General features: G+C 44.5%; 2 protein-coding genes across 2 annotated transcripts in view; both read left to right on the forward strand.

The window, feature by feature from the left end:
• SYNPR (synaptoporin) overlaps window positions 1-2408 on the forward strand; it is a 44380-nt gene extending 41972 nt beyond the window's left edge. Inside the window, exon 5 of the mRNA XM_010019954.1 lies at window positions 632-2408. Within this exon, the coding sequence (XP_010018256.1) occupies window positions 632-898 (267 nt within the window). The 3' untranslated portion in view covers window positions 899-2408. The remainder of the gene's footprint in view (window positions 1-631) is intronic.
• A 6459-nt stretch (window positions 2409-8867) lies between these two features.
• Window positions 8868-11975, forward strand: SNTN (sentan, cilia apical structure protein). The gene is made up of 4 exons (XM_010019953.1): window positions 8868-8977; window positions 9541-9575; window positions 9963-10102; window positions 11817-11975. The coding sequence occupies exons 1-4, from the start codon at window positions 8868-8870 to the stop codon at window positions 11973-11975; spliced, it is 444 nt and encodes a 147-aa protein (XP_010018255.1).
• The last annotated feature ends 6037 nt before the right edge of the window (window positions 11976-18012 follow it).

The following is an 18012-nucleotide window of genomic DNA, read 5'->3' on the forward strand; positions in this document are numbered from 1 at the left end:
CAGGGAAAGGCAGAGCTTGACTCATTACAGCTATCTGCCATGGAGCAGCAGTGGGATGAGTGTGAAGGGTTGGGATGGGGAGAAAGGAAAGTGTCTGTCCAAGTGCATTGGGTGGCCTGTCTGCTTTTAACTTGCTCCCTGAAACACTTTGAAAGGGAGTCTGAAACTCCTGCAAACCCTGAAAAGGTTTTGTGCCTTAGAGATGCCTTTTAAAATCCTTAAAAAGCAACATAAAATCAATCTTCAGAATTGTTTAAAAAGAAAACACAAACAACAAATCCCTCCAGGCCAGCAGATCAATTAATATCTCACTTTTAAGTTGTTTTCTTTCCATTTTATCTTTCCACAGTTTCTTTAAACTAGATTATGCTTACAAACATAAAGATTTTTGGTCTAAAAACTCAACCTTTCCCTGGAAGCAAAAAGGAAAACAGATTCCTTGTGACCTACAGCTAAGGGAGGTGAATTTGGGAATTTGCTCCAAAGCTGAAAAGATTTTCCAGCATATTTTGGGCAAAGGATGGACCAGGAGCAGAGCTGATTTCTCCCACGATGATGCAGGGCCCATAACATTAGGCTGGGCTGTGAGACCCTGGCTGTTGGGTGACGAGTTCCTCTTCTCCCCACTTAGGTCTTTGGCTTCTTGAACTTTATCCTCTGGGCAGGCAACATTTGGTTTGTGTTTAAGGAGACAGGCTGGCATTCCTCAGGCCAGCGGCATGCTCAAGACACCATGGAGAAGCAATCCAGCAGCTACAACCAAGGTGGCTACAACCAAGACAGCTACGGGCCGGCCGGTGGCTACAACCAGCCGGGCTCCTACAGCCAGGTGGGTGAATATGGCCAGTCCCAGAGCTATGGCCAGAGCGGGCCAACCTCCTTCGCTAATCAAATATAGGGTTCACACAGAACAAGCTCTTGTATCCCTCATGTGTAGAGAGTTTAACAGGTCTCAAGTTTCAGTGTTGCCAGGTTTTTAAGGGTTTTACATAAATCAATACTACAACATGGTGTTTAATGTTGATGGAAGGTCTAAGCCTACTTCCTGAGGTGGCCAGTGGGCTGGAGATGGCCTTTTCTAACCCTGACTAGCCACATATAGGGCATATGCTCATTGCTGGTGGTGACCTGGAGTCAGTCTTGTAGTATGTACTGTAGAGATAACTTTATGGTAGTTTTGTATGTGTTGAGATGGTAGAAGCATTTTGTAGCCTCAAGTCTGTAGTATTTAATATGCATAATATAATTGAATTTCCTTCTGCATTTTGGTGAAAAACAAGAGTGTTTTGCTATTATTTCTACAGATTATTCTGTATATCCATGCATGTAACATTGCACCTAAATTTTCAAAACTGCCTGTCTGTGACTATTCAGAGCGTTTGTTTCGGTTATATCTTTTGGGTTCAGAAGATTTCACTATTATTTCAGTTATCTGAGACATCTGTAATTTAGTGCATGGATAAGCAGTTTCATACTACCAAATGTCTGGACTGTGTAAATGGAACTTCTCGACTTCTGCCACTACATTTTGTTAAATGTATGTTTAAAAGAAGTATGCATCTTTTATATATATTTTGCAGAGTTGAATATATGGCTTACCCAAGTTCTGAATGCTTTGTAACTAAAATGTTTTTCCTTGAAATAGCATTCAGTAGTATATATGGTACCTGACCAATGTTTATTCCATTTAACTCAGCTAAGTATTCATTCTATAAATCACTATTTCTATGGATGTTTTGTGAATCTTTTAATGTGAGCTGTGGAGAATTAAGGACCAAGTAACTGTGTTATATGTTTACAAAGGTATTTATTTAACTAAGATAACAGAGGTGCAGATATCAGTATACTAATCTATGTGAAAATGTCCTGTTGCTTAATACAGCAAAACATGAAAGCCACATGTACTGCTGTGACCTTGGAAAGCATAAATATTCCTTTATGCCCTCTTATAATACCAAAACCTTTCTATCCGTGCTGTTTGAAGATTGTTAGGTCTCGCCCTGTTAGGTTGCTGCTCTGAGCACTAGCTTGGTGCTGCTGGAGAATGTAACTGGATTGACCAAATAACCCAGGCTCAGAGGAACTCTTCCTAAAATAGCCAAAGCCAGAATTGTAGCCCATTTGGTTCTCTCCCTGGGAAATTCATCCCTTCCTCACTACAGCTTATGAGATGCATTGACACAAACAAAAGCCTGAAGCACAATATACTAACCAAAACTGATCATCTGCATTTCTAAGTCAAAGTGTATCAGTATATAATCTTATTGTATGAGCTGTAATGTTGAAAGCATCTTAGCTTAAAACAGCTTTGTCTCTTCTATGATTGTTGTAACCAATTTATGGCTACTCGGTGGATGAATCTATATTGTGATATCTATTTGATCCTAATAAAGTTATTGCATACAATGCATGTTTTCAGAGTATGTTCATATTAAAATGTCTCTGCAAAATAACTAAGATAACTATTAAAGATAAATAACTATTCCTGTGCTTGACCTCATTGGTCATATTCTTGCTGTTTTCCAACACTCTTATGAGGATCATTTTAATGTAACAGTGGAGTATGACACTTTACAGACACTGGTCACTAAATGTCAGCATCACAACTTTAATACAGAATAATTAAAACTGTGCAATTTAATACCTACCTGCCTCTTTACATCTCTTTCCCCCTGTCAACAGGACTAGCCCAGCACTGTGCTTAAATATCCCACTTCTGTGGATTTCTGGAAAGCCATGTTTCAGCTGAAGAGAGGACAAACTATGTATATTGGAATATTCAATGTCCTGGTATTCCAAATGGGAGCAAAGTACAATTCTCTGGGTCAATGAAAAAAATGGTTTTGGCTCTCAGTTCTCTTATTATTTGTTTTTGTAAGTTCTGGAAACGTTTGACATAAGAAAGACAGGAGAAGGTGAAATCTGTGTGTGTACAAGGGATGGGGATGGAATGTGTGCTCTTTGTGCCCCCTCCCACATAGTCCTACTTTTTTTATTTTAAATCCATTTTCTCTGAGTTAATAAGGAATATCTCAAGGTTTATCTAAGCCTTTCCACTAGAAACAGAGCTTTCTGTGTCAATTAGCTTTCTCTTCATGAACTTTTCCACCCATATCAACAAGGTCCTATTTCCAAACTTTCCTATGCAACACTGAGGGTTAGAAATTGAGTTTTGCTTAGGTTTATTTCTGCATTTCAAACAAGCTGAAATTCTTGTGTAACTCTGTGAGCAGAGGAACTGCAGCTTTCAAACCTTTGGGAGTGACACCCCTGGAGAAAGGGCAGTTTCTAATACAAGATTGGGGTCAGAATTAGTTATTTAGGGTATTATTTGCATAACTCCAAATCTAAGATTTTCTCAGGAAGGGCACAGCTGGTGGAAGAGTTGACAAAAGCAGTGAAAAAGGCACGTGTTTTCATGAGAGACTTGCCCTTTGTTTTAGCCACATCTTCACAGGTACCTCAGCTCCCTGCTGCCATGCAGAACAGTTGATCTGGAGACCATAGTCTTCACTGTGAATTAGGAGTGATGAAAAATCTCTTCATCTCTGGCTTCTCATAATACTATAGTATATTGCAGCAGCAACAGTGAGAACAAAAATGAGGCATGCACTTGCCTGTGTATCTGAATGTTTCCTTCGTGTTCTCCTGGATTCAACTCTTAGCACATCCTTTGGCAACCACAGAGAAATTGGAGGTCTATTTGAACTAGAAATAGTGACGATATAGCAAAGTGTTGAGCTGCAAGATGGAAAAGCCTGTGTTTGATGTGTCCTGGGCTTAAGACAAATAGCTAAGTACACTCGAGCATCCTCTGTGAAACTGCTGCTGGCAGGCTGATTGCTTTCCCACTTCATCATTAGTGAGTATCTCTGCCAGTTAGTTGAATAACTAGGTCAGCCTGGGAGAAAAAAAAACATGTTCCTTGATCTTCTGAGCTGTCCCTCCTGTTTTCCCATGTGTTTCTCTTTATAGCCCATTTCTCAGCTACCCAGGATGGGAGCATATTTTCATTATCAAATGTAGAGCTGTGTAGGAGAGCTGTGTACTCTCAGGTACCTCTGAGAGTGTGGCAGAGGAAGTGGAAGCACAGGACTTTCTCTCCAGGTGCCTCAAAAGCCAAGGAAGAGGAATCATGCTCACATGCTGGCTTAGGGTTTCCCCATTGCTTTTGACTGGGAAGGGGATGCACTTTGCAAAGCTGCAGCATCTTACCCTCCATGGGGAGAACAGAGATCGTGGCTCTGGGTACCCGGTGGCTCTGCAGCCTGCTTTGCTCCCTGCCCAGCACATTAAAGGAGCCAAGGAGAAGTTCAGATGCAAATCCAGCCTACAGGGCTGTGTCCTGACTAGACAAGATATTTTCTTGTTGTGCAATACTTTCCTGATCAAATCTCCTTCACCATGGCTGTTGAGCTGCCCATAACAGAGCCTCCGTGATGGCCAGGACTTGGAGGAAGTTTGTGCTCCTGTTGCATGAATTCATATTGCAGTTGCCTGACCTGATTAGGCTAATTATTTCCAATCTGTATATGCTCTCAATTTGAATGAGCAATTCGGGCTCTAGCCCTGAAGTATTCTTGGCTGAAACTCTGATGTACTGATGACAGAGGCAGTTGCATGCAACCCACGTTGCACCTGCCTATAGTCTGCTCCTGACATCATCTCCAGAGTTTCACAGTTAATGTTACAGACAGATGAAGAACCACTGAGTGAAAAGCACTATGCATTCTTCCATCCTTTTATGAAAAAGTTCTTCCCCTATTATGCCATATCATGTCATAAGCATTTAGTCGTCTGTCTACTAGTTTTAAGCCAGATATGAGTTAAAATCTTTATGAATGTGAATGGGTAGTATTAATATCCGGCGCTGACTATCCCATCATTTGCCAATGCCATACATCCTTAGTATGAAGACCTTAGCATTTCGATATGGAACTTTAGTAGTTCAGCAGGGATGCCTCCCCCTTCTTGCATTTAGCTACCAGTTTCTTTTCTTACGTTTTTCTTGTTGTGTCCTTCTTTAATAAGATTTTTAGGGGTTCATGAATATAGCTGCCTTTTCAGAGTCTAAATGTCCTATAACAGAACATTGCTCAGAGGAAAAAGTTATTTTGTTAGTGTATTTTCAGGCCTCCCTCTGGAAATGAATACCATACCAAGAATGTTGGGCTCATCCTTGTTAAAGAAACTGGAGGAGCTGGGTGCTTGCACAGAGGGGATCCCCGCAGCCACTCTGCTCCCTGACAGCCCCCGTATGATGCACAGGCATGTTTTGGCCAAAGTGCTGTACCATGTCTGAAAAATGCCTTGATAGGAGATGCCAAATGATGCAGACAGACCAGTCCTAATAGCTTTTCTTAAATGACATTCTACCTGCTCTTGTCTCAGCAATGGGATTCATAAAAATTTTAGTCATTCATGACCCCAGAGCTAAATGTCAAGCTGAGCTATCTCCTATGTGTGTAGAAGGGCTCACGGGCTGACCCATCCGTGCCTCCCATCCAGGTCTTCTCCTCACCTCAACCCCTGCACGGACCCATCGAACATGCCATCATTTGGCATTACTCAGAGAAGCGCTGGTCCCAGCTTCATCATCAGGCACCAGTCAGCAAACTACACCAGCCCAACTGATGCAGGTAAATACTGGTGCAGATTTCACCCTTGAGCGAAATCAAATTGGCTGTGAAGAGATGTTGTTTTTAAAATGGTGATGGCCACGAGGAAAATATTCCTGGGACACACAGATCATCACTTAAGCTACCCCAGTACGGATGGAAGCAGCAGCAGCATCCACCCCAAAGGCATGGTGATGGAGAAACAAAGACTAGGAAACACTCTGATTTTATTTATCCTCCTGGAGTAATTTATTTCTCCTCCTCCTCAGGATGCTTAGCAGTATGTTAGCATGGGTAAACCAGTTACTGGTGAGCAGGAGCCAGCTGGGCTCTGTGACCAGAGGGGTACAGTGGCCATTTGTTAAGTTAGATTTGTGCAAAGCAGACTGCTTGTTGCAGCAGCAACATTAATTAATCTAGGGATTAATATCCATTAATCCCTAGAGCTGGTTAAATCTCTCATTGACCTGTGCTGGGTTGTGTCTCCTCTTTGCATGCTACCATGCAGAAGAGGTCTTTCCCCAGTGGGGCATCACAGGTTGTGGCTGGTGTTGAGACCAACCACACTGAGCACATTAGACCTGCTGCTTCTGCTAGCTTTTCACATGTTAAGTAATTGATTTCAAGGGGATAGAGCGAAAGGAAAAGAGTATTAGGCTGTGGCAGCCAGTTCTGTTTTGGGCTAAGGTGGAGTGGGGGCTTTCTCAGTCTTGAAAAACTATGGATATGGAAAAAAATACGCACATCATGTAAGATCAAAATGACCATATTCTGGTCACAAAGAAATCAAGCTATTCATAGAATGATCATAGAATCACCGCCTGGTTTGGGTTGGAAGGGACCATAATGATCATCCAGTTCCAACCCCCTGCCACAGGCAGGGACACCTTCCCATAGAGCAGGTTGCTCCAAGCCCCTGTGTCCAACCTGGCCTTGAACACTGCCAGGGGTGGAAGTGTTTTTCCTCCCTGGGTGCAAATTAGCATCACTTCTGCATTTGCTGAAGGATCAGCTGAAGAAATGAAGTCTGAGCGGTTAATGGTGTGACTGAAACTCCTGGTTTAGACATTCTCCTGTGTCTCTCTGCCTCCTGCTGTGGGCATGCCCACGCCTGCCTGCTGCCGTAGGGTCATCTCCAAGGGAGCCAGGGCTCCAACACACACAACTGTTTCACAACATAAAACTTCCTCAATTGAAGAAAGTACTTTTAAAAGGGAGGGAAAACTCTGGGAAAACACCAAAAGTGAAGCAGAGGCCAAAGATTTTTGCAGTGGAAATTATTTTAAGTGAACTGCTGTAAAGATTTTGCAGCTTTAAGTGTCGGATTGTGTATTTGGGGTAGACAATATTGTTAACGTGTGAAACATGCTAAAAATTGACCGATAAAAGCACCTGGATATTTCAAACATAAATAGTGTGTATGAAAATAGACACAGAGCAGATGGCCTGGCTCCCTGCACACCTTGCTGACCAGAATACTCAAAGAACACATACAGCCAAAATCCTGCTGTCTCCGAAGCTGATCATTTGCAAAGGCAAAGGTTATCCTCATGCTACCCTTTACCTGCCAGGCATTAACACTGCTGCATATGCTGACTAGTATATCCCAGAGGGATAATGCACCCTGGGCTTGTTTGAACTTGTTACTACCTAAGCAAAGCAAATCACCCGGTTTAGAGCTCAGGTTTTCAGGAGTTGGTTAGATTAAAAAGGCTGCGAGCTGAAATCTGATGTACAGTGGAAAGAGCCCAAAACACAGAGGGCTGGGTTTGCCAGCCAGCTCACAGCACTGCCTGTGGCTGATAAACATGCAGCAGAGTCTGCTTCTCCTCATTTTTACCTTGGACACTGAGACCAAACACCACCAGCCTGTGGATTAAGCGGAATCTGAGGCTTTTCATGCCTCCTTGTATGGTTCAACAGATGTGAAAGGGAATTATCACTTCAACATGATATCAAGACTCTCTTTTTTTTTTTCCTAGCTGATGGCAGATTACTAAGCCTGAATTCTTGTTTAATTTTAGTGTGTTAATTGATGGGATAATGAGCATTGATTATATGTGTTTTGGCTGCGTCATTGCAATTACAGGCTCTGTTTTATTCATGAACCAGTCCTAAAGAATGCACTAGAGATCTAAGACAGCTTAAACCTCTCAGAAAAAGGCTCTGAATTGTTTGAGTAATGACGCTCTTAGATGGAAAATTAAAGGTTCTCTTTTCCCATGCTTTTTAAGATAATTAAAATCCAGGAACAGTAAGGTGGTGAACATCCTTATTCATTAGCCTTCAGTAATTTAGCTTCTACTAAATGAGGAAAACATTTTAATTCTCCAGGCCATCTGTTGCAGTCTCCTTTGCATGTCCTGTTACATAAAGTCTCATCCTGGCTAGTTTTAACATCAGCATTGTATCCTTTCACCAGGAATGATGAGCTGGGTGAGGTGGTTGAAGTCACTACTTATTAACAGACCACCCTGGCATTAAAAGGGCTGCTTGGTCTTTTAGGTTGAAGTTATCCCATCTAGTAATCTCTGGATCTCTGTGCATGGAGATAGGCAGTGTGACAAGCTGTGTGTTTTCTAATAGCAATGTTCATGCCAATAAATAACAAAGTTCATCGGAGCCCTTCCAGTTCCTCAATGTGCGACTGCTCTGCCATATGGCTCCGTGTTGCTTTTGGAAGCAGGTAGGATCTGCTCACACAGAAACCAAAGCAGAGGCTCCACGCTGGATGCTGCTTTGCAAGAGGTTCAGAAGAAGGACAGATCTCTTTGCACTGCATTGGGGAATAAGTATTAGAGCAGGAGTGTGCTCACCTGGGATAAATGCTGGGTCAGGAAATGGGAAACAGTTGGTTTCTGACTATCTATTGGAACAACTCACTTTATAGCTTTGGGCAAGTTACATCAGCCCACACATTTCCCATTGAAATGATAATGTATATAGCTGAATGGATTCAGTGTCTTAAAGTTATTCCTGATGCAGTTACATCCCTATAGATCTAAGAGGATTCAGGCTCCATTAGTTTGGCTTGTTTCTGCCAAATTCTCACATCAAATAAAAGCCACACTACTTGCCAACAGGGACTGCTTTCGACCCATGTGTTCAGCCAGCTCTGTGATCACCAGGTAGTGCTTCCACTCTTGATAGGCAGGGCTGCAAGCAGGCTGCTTTCACAGGGCTGAGCTTGAATTCACCTGTTTGCTATTACTCGGGTTGCTTAGAGATCACAAACATCCCGGCCTCGAGATGTGTGGCTGCAGAGCCAGTGTCCCCAGCACGAAGCAGTACTCGGTCAACAATCCAGCTCCTGCACCCACCAAAAAGAGCCCTTTGGCTGCAGCAGACATGCCCAAGCGGTAAGTTCACTATCTGGGTGTATTTGTCTCTATCACAAACAAACTCTTCTGTTGTGTGTTGGCTGCTCTGTAATTATTTCCAGCACTCTGGCAAAAGTAAGCAGGCTGTATGTTTTAATAGGAAGCAGGGAGGTGCTGCTCACTGATGTGGAAATAGAAGCTATGTGTCTGCTCCAAAGTGGGAGCACTGGTGAGTGGGGGATGACAGACCCCTCTGGACTTCCCTGGGGATGGGCTTAAAACTCAGAAGCTCTTTCAAGTTCTGAAGAAATTACTTGAAGGATGTTGCAATGCCCCTCTCTGAAAGTTATTTAATAAGCACCTTTAATAACAGCTCCAGGCTACTTGCTTAGGTGAGGAATTGGGAGCTGTGTGATGCTGAGAGCTGCCTGTGAAGACCACTTTCCTTTCAGTTGTGAAGAAAAGCCAGTCTCCCTTGGGAAGCCCTGAGTTTCTGGGGGATTAAATGAAACAGAAATGAGCAAGCTCACTCATGGAGAAACTATATATACACACACAATTCACTAGATGATAACTGTGCCTGTCTTCTCTCTCCCTACCAGCATACCCATAGCCAAGCAGCTGGCATCAATAAAAGGTAAGGGGACTAATTCATTGCCCCCTTTGGGTTCAGGTCTTACAAGGCCAGTAAATCCTCATGAGGAGAGCTGCAGAGGCCGTGCAGACCCTCAGCCGTTGGAGGACAAGAGTGGTAGGAGTAGACATGAAGAATTTCATGTCATGCTGCATTGCTGCCCCAAAAGCTTCCTCTCAGGGCATGTTTCCATGGGACATGAGGCATGTTGCTGGCCCACTCCAAATAAAAACTGGGCCAGGTCCTCTGTGGGTATAAACAGTTTCAGTCTCATTAACTTTAATGAAACTACCCAGATTTCCACCCACTCAGGATGGTTCTGACAGATTCCTTTCGATTATATTTCAAATGCCACTTTTTCTGATAGGCTGATAACTTCCCCCCCTCCAGCTCTAGGAAAAGGCTCAGACCTTGAGAAAGCTTTTGCTACTGTGGCTTTGGTGTATAACAACTCTGCTGACACCGAGGGCAAGCTCAGCAATGGTGAAACCAAAAGCTTGCTGCAAACCCAGTTTGGGGGTTTCATACAGGTGAGGGGGATTGGGTGAGAAGGGTGGTGGTGGGATGGCACTGGCTGGGTGCTTTGGGTGCAGGAATGGTACCTCTGGCTCTGTCCTGAAGTTGGGCATCGCTCCATAAGGGTAACGTCAAGTGAGGCTTCAGTGATTTGGTGCAAACACTTTCAGTGAATTATGTCCTTTATGTTGAGACTGGGCCTAACGCATGGCTAAAGGAGGAGAAGCAGCAATAAATTATAGTTGATGTGCCTGCCTGGGCGGTTTTTTAAGGAAATAAGGATTTGGGGAGAAAAATAAATCAAAAAAACCTCAGGTGATGACAACAGACTGTATTTATGAAGAGAAGAAACCATCATAGAATAACAGACTGGTTTGGGTTGAAGGGACCTTAAAGCTCACCCAGCTCCAACCCCTGCCACAGGCAGGGACACCTTCCACTAGAGCAGGTTGCTCCAAGCCCCTGTGTCCAGCCTGGCCTTGAACACTGCCAGGGATGGGGCAGCCACAGCTTCTCTGGGCACCCTGTGCCAACGCCTCAGCACCCTCACAGGGAAGAGCTTCTTCCTAGTATCTAATTCAAATCTACCCTCTTCTAGTTTAAAGCCATTCCCCCTTGTCCTGTCATCCCATGGTGTTTAATGGGGTGTTTGGTAGTTTGCCAAAACACTGACTGATCTGGTACAGGAGATCCAGACCCGTGCTTCAGAGCAGCACACACTGCGGTCACTGGTGGGGCTGCTGGGAGTAAGGGAGTGGAAAGCACCATGGGGGTGTTGATGGCAGCCTGATATGATGAGAAACAGGTTAGGTATAAGGAAGAATAAGATGGCCCTCAGGTTAGGTATAAGGAAGAAGTTCTTCCCTGTGAGCGTGGTGAGGCACTGAAATAAGTTGCCCAAAGAAGTGGTAAATGCTCCATCCCTGGCAGTGTTCAAGGTGGCAGAATAAACAACACAGGGCTATTGAAAATAGCTCAACTCAGTAAATGAGACGTTTAGGACATTCTTGACAATACTTTTGCTTCCAAGAATTACAAAATAACGTGACTGGTTGTGAAGGGGGAATTGGCAGCTAATTAGAAACCAGGCTCCTCATGGAAAATGATGTGCAAATCTCAGTAGCCAGTCAAATCTGGAGTCTGAGATGTTTTGAAGATTATTAAGCTAAAAAATAAATCCTGTAGCTTTTTTGTTTCTTTTATATATACGGAAATACGAGTAACAGGCATGATACATAATTGTAATAATCCCTTCCATTTCAACAGTAATGTCTGGCAGGACAGAGAATAGAAGCTGCTGAAGTTATGTCTGTAAAATCAACAGTTTCTGAGACATTCACAGAATGTATTTGAGAAACTCTCTTGAATATGAAGGTAGGAGGGTGGGTTGGTTTCATCAAGACACAGGGCTCCATTTTTCCCAGCAGTTACCAGCTGCATCATCATCGCTGCCAGATTTTCAGCCATGACAAGGTGCCTTTTAAAGATGTATTCTGGGCTCAGGTGGAAACCTTTGGGGACTGGTTGTTCTGTCTGATTGCAATTATGTTCCTGTCTGAGTTTCTTGGGATGCCTTTAGGAAAACTAGTATGAATGTGGGAGTAAAAACCTAACTGCGAAGATAGGAAAATACATGAATTTTTATATAGGTGTCTTTTTGTATGATGCGATAGAAAAGGAACTTTTTAATCTTCTTTTTTTTTTTTTCCCATTTACAATTCTCCGTAGGGACAAGAAAACAAACCAAAATACCAGGAAATCATTTCTGCCCTGGATGAGGAGCCGGAGAACAAAATTGATTTTGAAGACTTCATGATCTTGTTAGTCAGCCTCACTCTTATGTCTGACCTGCTGCAGCAGATCAGAAATGTGAAAACCACAAAATGAGCAGTGCTTTAGGAGAAGAAAGGGCTTGGTGCTTCATGAGGAAAGCAGGCGTGAACCACACCCAGAGATAACACCAAGTGCCTGAATACTCTGTGCTGGTCCCTTTATATGGAATAAAGTCCTATCTGAACCTGGCTGATCTCACCCCTCTGTAGAAATGATCCATGGAGTGAAATGTTGTGCTCAGGGCTTCCTGTACGTGCTCTGCGAGGGTGTGCCGACTGGATCTCAGTGGGTCCTGAGGCCCCAACACCACTTAGCACAAGGGTGCAGCCCCCAGCCCAGCTTCACGCTGGGGAAAGGCAGCCTGTGCTCTCCCAGACTTCTCCATCATCTCTCACCCCATTGTGGGGTGATGATGGGGAAACTGCTCAAAAACGTGCAGCCACATCTCCCTTCAGGGCACAGCATGGCCAGTCAGCTCCCTTGGCTCTCCCTGGTACCCCAGGGTGCTTCATCCCTGAGCAGTGATACCAGGGATGGGTTTCACAATCAGTACTGACCATAAACCTGTTGCAGCCTTCAGTAAAAAGTCAGCCTGTGTGGTTTGCAACCCACCATTGAGCCTTCTGAGAGAAGGGGTTTTATTTCCTCCTCCAGCTGACTTCTTCATTGGGTGATCACTATGGGAGGAATTTCAGATCCATCATTGGCAGTGCTGAGCCTGTTGTATCATCAGGCTGTGAAGAAACCAGGTAAGCTAAGAGGTAGTCCAGACTAGTGATGGTGAGGAATAAGGGTGGCCAATATAGTGTTTGCATTGGAGCTAAGTGATACTGGCTATCCGGCCATGGGCTCGGTTAGTGCCAGAGCCTCAGTATTAAATGCTCATCATCCTAATCTTTGTTTTTATTACTACCTATGAGGCCCTGGCTCAGAGCTAACATTTAGCCCAACAACACCTCTTCGGAGAACAAAAAGCAGTCTCATACCCCAGGAATAGAATGTCCCCTGTAAGAATTTAACAAGCCTCTACCAAGAGAGCTGAGTGAGCCAGCGAAACATTGCATCCCTTTTCGTTGTCTGTTCTTCCTTGTCTGGAAAGGAGAAGACAAGAATGATTTAGCTTTGGTGCATAATTTTTTTTAACAGGAAAGGATCAAAAGCTTTGGTGTTAAATGAGGGAAATTAATGCCAGCTGAGTAACAAGATTTAACTTCTTGACATAAAAAGGCTCTCAGTGTTCCCACGAGCTAAGAGGATGCTTTGTAATGGATTTTGGTGCAAAGGAAAGGCAGCCGGAGGCTGGCAGCTGGTTGTTTTGAGAAGCATGGGCTGTGTCTTTGTGCTGCATCGGATGGAGCTGAGAGGAGAAATGCAAATGGATGTGGTGGGTTTTGAAATGAAGCTCGGCAGGTAAGGTGCTGCTCCGTGGGTTTGACCTCAGCCAGGACATGGCTAAACATTCACAAATGGCCCTCCTGCAAATAAAACCTCATATCAGCCAAGTTCCTTGCTCTGATAGTGGGTGCAAGAATAGGCAGTATCAAACCCGTGGCAAGAAGTGACAAGCAGCCACTTCTGTCCACTTGCTTGCTCATGGACATGTCCCTCCCATACACCTTCCACTGAGGGACCGATGGCCCTGTGCTGTGAGGATGGCTGCCCCCATGAGGTGCACTTCAGAGCTCCCAGAGATGAGATATGGGAGTGCAGGGATGGATGAGGATGGCAAACCTCTCCTGGAGACCATCCCTTCTGGGCTTGTGCCCTCTAAGGAAGCTGGCCTTGACCAAACACCCTGGATCAAAATGAGGACTTAATGTAGCAGCCTTATCCTTGTCGGTATCGCAGCTTCATATTGATAATTATGTCCCTAGTGTTGCTCAGGCTCTTTTCTTCCCTAGGCAGATGATGTCTGAAAGCTTGAAAAAATCAGCTGATGCTCCTTTTCTGGGGTAAAAAGATGGACTGAAAGTCCCTGGAAGGCTTTCCCATTACTAAAGTAAAGAAAACAAGGCACAGCCCTAAAAAGCTTGTTTGGGAGCCACTGGTGACTCTGAAAGCATAAATTACCTAATACCCCTCCACAACAAATAGCCAAAAGGAGTAATATTGTGAAGACAAGAAAGAGTTCTTTGAAATGGCTATGGGCCTAACACAGTTTCTGTAATTGCTGAAATGTTTCTTAATCTTGCACAACTTGAATTAGTGACTAAAGAGCCTTTTATCAGATCAGTTCACTCTGTCATCATATGCAAACCTTTTTTCTTGTAACACAGGATGCTGTGAGCTAGCATCTTGAGTCCATGGCTTCCATCAAAAGCCCATTCAGCTTAGCACAGTGGAAATCCAAAGTAAGAAGCAATTCCGAAGCAACTCAATAGCAAAGATAGTCAGATAGTAGGGAAGGGATCAGTGGCACACTAAAACCAAGTGCCTTGCTCAGCACATGTAGCAGAGCTGGAACTGGATGCCGGTCTGCACTGGACTTCTCATACAGAAGACTATGGCTTTCCAAGAGTCGCTTTGATGGTTTCTGCAAGAAACAAAGTGAATGGGATGTGCAAGGCTTGATCTGCATCAGTCCTTGAAAGTCCCACCCGATGCTCTAAAGCAGAAGGATGCACTTGGAAGAGCCCCAGCATCTTCCTAGAGTTAGGAGTAGGCAGGAGTTTGCAGCTTGGCTGTGGAAGATGCTCTTTTATTAGCTCAGGCTGTGGCTGCCCTGAGCACTCTCAGCTAACAGCTTTGAAGCTGACCTGGCATAGACAGCATGTCTGGCTGCATCCTTGGGGAGCTGGCTAAAAGCTTGCTTAAAAGGCTACTATTGTGCTTTATTTTGTTTCTAGCTTGCTTCTATTGGAAGCGATGGGAGTTCCTCATTGACTTCTCATAGCAGAACCCACGCAAGTGTTGAGGATTTGAGCAGGCAGCTAAATTGATGAAATCTGCAGGCTCCTCTGCCTCAGCGAGTGTGAACATTGCATCAATATCTGGTACCCCCTAGAAGTGAAGGCAGGATGAAGAGCAGCTAGTCAAAACCTGACCTCTATGGGCCTGGCTCGGGATTAGTGCAGCTACACTGTCCAGTTGTGAATAACCACCCTCGGGAGGCTCTACAGACTTTGGATCTAAGCTTAAAGTTCTGTTCTGAAAAGTCTGAGTCACCTCAGCAGTTACATGAGCTTCCAAATGATTGCTAGAGGAGAAATGAGGGTCAGGGAGCGCTTCAACCTCAGATCTTCAGCTTCCATTTCCAAGTATCAGCTCAGGAAGGCAGGGTCGTTCTCATACTTCAGTTAGCACACCTACAGCTCCTAACCATGGCTTCTTACACCCTATCTGACCTTAACTCTGTGGCCTGCTGCACTTGGAGGTTTTGAGTATCTGGCTTCAGTCTAAGGTGCTCTCCCAGATTGCAGAGGAGCTCTTGCATCCAGCCACTGACTTACAGTGAGCCACAGCATTGCTTTGCATGTTGAGCTTTCTACTGGGGGCCTATGATCATACACACCATGTGTGCAATGGGGTATACATCTTTCAAGAAAGAGAAATACACTCCCTGGCTGTCTCACTGTTACTGTACCTTCTGTAAGACCTGTCTAGGGCACTGGAGCATGGGTGCTGCGGATGTCCTGCAGTCTGAGACATTGCGCCTGTCTCCTCTTCCTCAAAGTAAGTGTTGTGTTACTTTATCATATAAGATAAACCTCACTGTAGTTGCACAGGCTTTGCGAGTACGTGTGTGTACTTCCAGGTGTCGTGGCTCAGGAGAGCTTCTTGCTACATCCACTCAAGTGGTTACTGCAACAGGTCACTTTGCACATAGAGGTATGTACATCATGGCCTGCCAAGGTAGCAGTAAAACTGTGGCTACATGGTAAGAAAACCTTCTATAAAGGAGTGTTGGAATGACTCAGAAAGATGCTATGTGCAGCATCCCCTCAGGAGCTCACTACAGAGCAGATGAAAAGCTTTGTCCCAGAATTATGTTCTCTCCAAAGTGTGATGGTTTGTGCACCTCAAAGGAGTGCTCTGAAACACCTCCTGGAAAACAGAAAATCTCTGCTTCAAGCTCAGCCAGGGAATCCAGATAAAGAAGAGGTGATGCTTTTATGTCTTTCTGAAATGACAGCTTTTAATTCCTGCACTGACTTTTACTGCAGTCGGTGGTTTACAAGGTTTCCAGTGAAGCTGTGTCTTCTCGCTTTGTTCATCTGCTGTTCCCTCACCCTGCAAGTGTTTGTCACCATAGATCTGAGTCCTCCTCCAGCAAAGGTAAACAGCAAATGGTGTTCAGCAGCCAGGTATATCAGGCTGTCTTTCTAATCCCCAACTGCACAGGTCTAAACCATTAGATTAGATAGATTCAGTGCCATGGGACTTATCCTTTATTCATTGTTATTGCAGGAGTGAGTTTATGTGATGCATAACCATCACGAGACTCAGTTCCAGCATCCAGCACTTACAGAGGAGCTGAAACTGTGATCCCCCAAACTGAACATAAAGAAACTCATGGGACTGACCCAAGCCCAGCACTGGGTGTCTGTAACAGGGGCTGGTTGTGCACAGCTGATGTAGTGCCTTGATCATCATTCCTCCCATCCACAGGTCCCAGAAAGGCCAACTTGGAAAGGATCTGCTGTGCAGAGAATCATAGGTGGTGCCTGGTTCCCCTGGGACAAAATGCAAAGTGGGTTTTATAGTGAATGAATGCATAATGGCTTGCCAAAGAGTCACTGAGTCTCAAATAGGACCTGGAGTGCCAAGGGCCTCTGGGCAGGCAGGGACCCCGCTGCACAAGCTGTCCCCAGGTCATGACTCCTCACAAGATGGCAGCAAGAGTTGCAGCCCCTTCTGACACCCATGGTGGAACCTCTGCATCCAAAGGACCAATTTCCATTCGTGATTTCCTCTCTGTTTTATTCCCCTTCCTGTGATCCAGCTTTCTTGGTTGCTATCTGCTGGATCTTGATGTCTAGAGAAACACAAACCACAGCACACGCTCCTGTGAAGCTGCTGGTGAAATCACTGGCAGGTCAGGACCTCTGGGGTGGAGGGAAGCAGCTCCTCAAGTGGGCATGTTTTTAACCCCCCAGTAAAGCCAGCAGCCCAAACAGAGGTTCGTCAGTTGGCAAAATCAATCCCCTGCTTGTCCTGGGATGATCAATAAATGATGTACAGGATAGCAAGAGCTCTTCTATGCTTGCAGCCTCCAGCACACAGCAGCTAGTTGGCCTCCGGGCACCCTATCATCATCGGAGCAGAGGAGAGCAAGCATCACAGTAAATGATCTTTGGTGAAAGTCTTGACTTGCTGCATGTGATTATTGTGTGGCTTGTTAAGTACTAATCACTGTTACAAAACTAAATACGAGCTCCCTGAAAAGGCAGCCAGTGCTAGGACAGCTCTTTGACTGGATAAATTGGTGTATGCTTGGGATCTGCTTGAGTTTGAACAACAAACCTGGGTAGTACTAGAAATGGTCCAAATATTTGTACAGTGGGGACAAGTAGGAAGATCTACAGCCCAACCTTTCCTGCTCTAGTGACGGCCCGGAGAGCCTTTCCACTATTACTTTGATTCCTTTTCCCAGGAGAATGAGATTGGTTTATTCTGTCACCTGGGGCTGTTGGAGGAAGCCTGTGTACAGACGTTGACTCATTTCCCACATCTCTTGATGTAGCTGTTCTGCCTCCATCCTGCACGATGCTCTTTTAGGGTTTGTTTGGAGACAACATGCCCTGGTAGAGACACCCAGGTTAAGCGTTGTATAACAGAATATGCTTCTCTAAAGCTGCAGGGGTGGAAACCACATTAAGGACAGAACATCAACAGGTAAATATCCCCGTTCCTTGGACACAGTAGCTGGTGTCACAACTTCCCTGGGCTTATATGCCACTATGTGGATTTTATAGGGTTTTGCCTAATTAATGAAAACAAATTGCAAAATTACCTTCTTATTAAACTGATCTCACTATGGAAATAAGGCTGATTACTTCCCTGACAAACTTTAATTAGGCAGCTACAACAAACTGTAATAAAGAGCCCAAATTAAAACCAGAACACACTAGATGTGGCTTTGTCAAACGCG

This window comes from Nestor notabilis, unplaced genomic scaffold (assembly GCF_000696875.1).
Source record: "Nestor notabilis isolate BGI_N333 unplaced genomic scaffold, ASM69687v1 scaffold9148, whole genome shotgun sequence".
Taxonomy (NCBI): domain Eukaryota; kingdom Metazoa; phylum Chordata; class Aves; order Psittaciformes; family Psittacidae; genus Nestor; species Nestor notabilis.